The 6,000-nt window shown below is 36.8% G+C and overlaps 1 protein-coding gene across 4 annotated transcripts in view; it reads left to right on the top strand.

Moving 5' to 3' along the window:
- Positions 1-5,199, top strand: part of brd4 (bromodomain containing 4) — an 81,415-nt gene extending 76,216 nt beyond the window's left edge. For all 4 annotated transcript variants that reach the window (XM_052138925.1, XM_052138926.1, XM_052138924.1 and 1 more), the window contains 2 exons: positions 64-319; positions 2,673-5,199. In XM_052138925.1, coding sequence (XP_051994885.1) covers positions 64-319; positions 2,673-2,741 — 325 coding nt within the window. In that variant the 3' untranslated portion in view covers positions 2,742-5,199. The remainder of the gene's footprint in view (positions 1-63; positions 320-2,672) is intronic.
- The last annotated feature ends 801 nt before the right edge of the window (positions 5,200-6,000 follow it).

Raw genomic sequence — 6,000 nt, forward strand, 5'->3', positions numbered from 1 at the left:
GTCTTATTTTAAACATAAAGGGTGACGAGTGGTTTTAAAAGGGCCTTTTGTTTCTCTTTGAAGGGGACGAGATGAAGAGGACTCCATCGAGACTGTGAGAAGGCCTCAGGAGGAGCCTCGCAGGCGGCCTGAGCCACAGCAAGTCCAGGCCCCTCAGCAGCAGCACCCAGTTCAGTCCCAAGCCCAGAACCCGGCCCAACCACCCTCTGTCCCGCAGCCTTCCCAAGCCCCGCCCCAATCCCCTGCTTCACAGAGTGCACTTGACCAGCAGAGGGAGCTCGCACGTCGCCGGGAGCAGGAGAGGAGGAGGAGAGAGGCGGTGAGTTACAGCTGCACTTGAAACATAACTGTCACTCAACATTGACACAAGGGCTGGGGAATAAATTGTCAAAATTTGTTGGTATAAATTTTGCAGTATTGTTTCTATAGTGACAGCACAACATGCCACCTCATGGTAGGGAATGGGCTCTATCTTACATTCAGAAAATATTCAAAGTGCTAGTTAGAAAAACAAGCCCTGCCCCTTTGCTGCTGTTGATAACATTTTTAAGATGTCCTATTAGTGCTTGTTCGGCCTATGTCAAACATGGAGATAGCAATTGGACTGAGTGAATTAACTCATATATCTGCATTTGCCATGCATTTATAAAATGGTCAAAAATGTCTTCATTATTCTAGGGCTGTTAATTATTTCCCTTGATGTTGTAATTGTAATCAATTTCAATTTAATATATATTCAAATATATATTTTTGGTGGATCAACTGCATGCCAGATTCTTTCTGTGAGCTAAACCAAACTAGCTGAGAACTGTCCCTGAAATACTTTATTGCTGTTTTATACATTAAAGGTGCACTCAGTAATTTGTTTCCTCATTAAAAAAGTAGAACTCCTAAAGACATGAATTTTAATTTTGCAATATATGTAGGAAATCATGAGCACTCCCATTAAAATGAAGACTCCAGTCATATCAGTAACCTTATAAAAGCTGATTTATTCTACATGGAGAGGGTCCACACATGGGGGCTGCCATGTTACAATCACATGACCAGCCGAAAACTACTTGCTTAATCTCAGTAACCGTCCTGTTATTTGACACTTTCACTCACTGATTAAATTAATCACGACTAACTGTGAATAATACATTTCTACAATGTCAACTGAAACTTAAAACTATTGATGTTAAATGATGCTACATCCAAGCCGCTAGGTGTCAGTGTAAGTCCAAGATGACACAGACAAAAGTTACTCAGCACCTTTAAATCAAGACAGTATTTACAATTAATCAAACCATTGATTGCGTTAATGATGTTGTGTCGGGCTGGACGGGTCTCTCAATACAAACAGCAAGTTTTTACAGTTTTTGCCAGCAAATGGCTTACTTTTGTTTCTGCATATTAAGCTGGGATAGAAGTATTTTTAACACTGAAAAGTTACACACTTCATCTTTTAGTCAACTTCACAATGGCCCTCTCATAAGGTTTCAAAACAAAACTGTTATTCAAATTGTGAATAAAGTATAAACAAAAGCGAGCAACTGACATGTCTGCGATTAGTTTACAGAGATAGTTCACCCAAAAATGAAAATTCTCTCATCATTTACCCACCCTTATGCCATCCCAGATGTGTATGACTTCTGCTAAACAGAATATTTCAGCTCTGTAGGTCTATACAATGCAAGTGAATGGTGACCAGAATTTTGAAGCTTGAGAAGCACATAAAGAAGTGATATGATAGGTGTGACTGAAAAACAGATAGAGATTTCAATCCTTTTTCACAATAAATCTCCACTGTCAGAGTGTGAAAGAATGTGAAAATGAAGATTGATAGTAAAAAGGACTTGAATATTGATCTGTTTATCTGTTTCTACACCTTTCACACTCTGAAAGTGAAAGTGGAGATTAATTGTGAAAAAGGATTGAAATATTGATCTGTTTCTTACCCAAAGAGATTGCATCACTTCAGAAGACATATTAAACCACTAATGTCCTATGGATTACATTAATTGTAAATCTTTGTTTGTGTTCATCAGAAGGAAAAAAGTCACACATCTGGGATTGCGTGAAAGAGATGCAAATTTTCATTTTTGGGTGAACACTCTTTAATAACCACCAGAGCTAAAACATGCTAAATAAAAATACAGTATATTGTAACAAGAGTAGACCTAAATGGAATTCTGTAACTGTTCCTTATATTATGCAATGGAAAGCTACTTCCAAATGTCAAAGTATGAAGGCAAATTATTCTACCAAAAAAAAGTTCTTTATTTATTTGATGAACTAACAGGTTTTTAACAAAGTCAGTCCAGGTTCAGTTTGAGTTGTTGTTCAAAACCGATCTTTACATTTTTGCTGGCATAGTGTCAAAAAAACAATGAATTAATAATAATAAAAAGTTGAGATACTTTTATACATTTATTTTAACATTTTTAATTTTTTATTGATTTTGTTCTATTGCAATGTATCTATTAAAAATAAAAAAAACACTGAACTCTTCAAATTTGGGATGGACCTTGTTTTTTATTATTTACAATGTGATTATACTTTTAGTCACTGGACTATTTGTGCTGATACCACCTCACCCCTAATTCATTCATTTTGTGATCATCGAAGCATTACATGGATCAATCTTTTGTTTTCCCCAATTTGACTGTGGTTTTTTTTTACCTTTACAGATGGCAGCTACTATTGACATGAATTTCCAAAGTGATTTGATGGCTATCTTTGAGGAGAACTTGTTCTGAAATGCAAGAGGAAGCGATAAAACTGCAAAACGGATCATGGATTCCTCTACTTGGACAGAATGGACTCGTACAGCAGGAAGGGAAAAGACCTCATCTGACCACAAGAAACACTGAAGAGGCTGATGGATAAGCTGAGGTCCTGAGAGGGAGGCTGTAGCTCTCCTTTTTGCCTTAGCAGAAAGAGGGACCCTCACACTGGGACGCACGCCATCGCCTCTCCAGCATTCCTCCTGGATTTGGCATTGTGACCATGGCGGCAAAGAGAGCACTTGTGTGACTCTAATTCAGAATATGGGAGCAATGAACAATGTTATCAATGGAGGAATATGTGACTTAAATGTACTGATTATTTGTAGTACGGCATCCATCGATTGCCAGATGTCTGTGGGGGTTTAGAAGACGTCTTTGTTTTCTGTTTTAATTAATTTCCCTCCCATCGTATTGTTTTTGCCATATCCTTTCCCCCTTTTTCTCGAAAACACGCGGGCAAATGGCAGGGTGGGATTTAGGGGCACTTAAAGAACTTCCTCATGAGAGGAAGTACAGCTTGCCTTACACCTCTGACTTGTAAACACAATGAAAACAAACTATTCACCAGGGGCTGTGACTGAATGACTAAACATGGTGTGTTTCACATTATTATCATCATGTGCAGATTTTTCATTATGTAGGATCTACTGTAAAAAGGTATTTTCTTAATTACTGTTTTGGTTGGTTGATTGGTTGGTTGGTTGTATTTCTTGTTTACTTTTTCTTTTTTTAAAGTATTTTTAACTCTCTTACCAACACCTTACCCCCTCTGATGTCTATGTCAAACACCCATATCCTTTTACGCTGATAGCCGAGAACCTGAAACGCTTCACTTACCATGTCTTTCTTAATATATAAATATATTTTCTTGTTCTCCCCACTCGTCATTGAAAAGTTTAGGTAGCCTTGTAGAAAATAAACCCTAATATATGCATTATTCTGACAAGTGTTAATTGAGGACAGAAACCATCGAGAGAGACTTTCATCATTGTTTTCAAGTCAACCTGGTGAAGAATCTTCCAATAGACCGGAGTGTTGGTCTAAAAGAGGTGGTTTCTGAGTATCGTTTAGGTTAAATATAATTTAAAGAATAGTCACTATTTTAAGTGTATTATACATATAGAAGGATAACTTGCAACTGGTACATGTTCACGCTGTTGCATTCTACAATACGTCATGTAAACACCAGGCAAATCTGACTATTCGCAGCACTGCAGAGAAGAGGCAGAGTGGAGCTCTCAGCTGGTCACTGCATGACTTTTTAGTTTTTTTTCCACAAATCATTTTATTACAACTGCACAGAGAGAACTCTGTATGCTGTACTAGATATAATGGCAAAAATTTTGAAACTGAAAAAAAAATCAAACAGTTCTGATTTATCATTGTTCTTGTTCGATTCTAGTGGATGTGTTCTAATTCTGTTATTTGACTCCGTAAGGGGGGCGGGGGGCACAATTTGAGACCTTGGCAGGTCCTTTGAGTTTTCTCTTATAGTGTTTTCTCCAGTGCCTGTATTGTATTGCGATTCTAGTTGGCATATATTATGTTCTGGGAGGGCGAGGGAAGGGGGCACGATTTGCTGAAAGATCCGGGAGGGAAAATTGGGGATTTAGGGGAGGGCTTGTGTTTAAAGACAAAAAGGAAAGTAAACATTTTATATTTTACCCATTTACGATATTCAGGTTTAAATCTAGTTTTAGCTGGACTTCCTAATTATACGCCGAACAACTGTTTTCGTTTTCTCACAACGGCGAAGAGGACCCGTCCAAACAGCCACATGAACATCATCGACGTGCGAGTTTGGATGTGTATGTCGTGTCAGTATGTGACGGGGGGATGCTCTTACCTGGAGGTTTCAAAGACGACAACACTTCATTTAAACAATATACTTTGCAAACTTTTTCTTTTCATGAAGTCCACTTATATAAATATCTCATTTTTATTCCTTTGGTTAATTTGGTCTGTAAAAGTTCAAAGAAGAGAAACACTTCATTCCTTCAAGCCTTTAAATGTATTTTCTTTTCCATGGTAAAACAGTTGGACATTATGTGCCATAGATTCGGATTCTCCGGAGAATGTGCTGACCTGCAGCTCAGCAGAGAGTTTGCTTTTATTCAGGTATTATCTTTTTTCGTTTAACATTTTCCTCGATTAGTGCGTGGGCAATCGAGGTCAATGATTAAATCTGTTATGATCATGAAATAAACTCATCTCTTTTATAGAAAATTAAAAGGAAACAAAAAATGACCCCGTCTCTTTTATAATTCATCAGTTCTGTTGTTTGATCTGGCATTGTTACTACATATCAGTTTTAAATTGTTGTTGACCTGCATTATGTAATCTTAAAGCAAAGGCTGTATCAAATTAAGGAATACTTCAGTCATATTTCAACCTAAAATGAAAGATGTAAATTATTAAAAAAATATATATATTGTGACTAATGAAGCCTTTATTTATTATTACTATCTGAATACATTACATCCATGGCAAAAGTACTACCATGATGTATACTGACAATAATAAATGAGTTGAAATAAATTCTGTAGGTAACTGGGAATTTGGGTAGGGTGGGGATGAGCTTAATTGTCAAAATGAAGATATCTCAGTGGTCCTAAAAGGTCTTGAAATAGGCTTAAATTTGACCCAGGCATTTCTTGACTATTTTTGTATGAGATTAACCCCAAAAAATGCATATTACTGTGGTAATATGCAATATTAAATGGTAAAAGTGAATTAGATGTGGTTAAACCAAGTTCCTCACACTGCTGTAGTTTTGTCTGGCACACGTTCATGTCCGAGATGTTGGTTCAAGAGCATTTCATTTAGAAGTCATTGCATTGAATAATTCACCTAAAACATTCAATTCTATCAATTACACACCCTCATGCCATCCCAGATGTGTATGACTTTCTTCTGCTGAACACAATGATTTTTAGAATATTTCAGCTCTGTAGGTCCATACAATGCAAGTAAATGGTGACCAGAACCTTGAAGCTCCAAAAAGCACATAAAAGTTTTTGGAGCTTTAACGAAGTCGCATCCCTGTATCTCAAAGTGCACTGTACAGAATTTTCTTAGAAATCCACAAAATTCACTCCTCATGATAAATTATTTAAATATAGATTTTTGGCAGATGGAGTCTGATATAGCACTATAATTATTTAGCATTTAACTTCTAAATATCTATGAAAATATAAACATAATATAAGGCTATCTATAAAACATAAAG

This window comes from Xyrauchen texanus, chromosome 12 (genome assembly GCF_025860055.1).
Source record: "Xyrauchen texanus isolate HMW12.3.18 chromosome 12, RBS_HiC_50CHRs, whole genome shotgun sequence".
In the NCBI taxonomy this organism is placed as follows: domain Eukaryota; kingdom Metazoa; phylum Chordata; class Actinopteri; order Cypriniformes; family Catostomidae; genus Xyrauchen; species Xyrauchen texanus.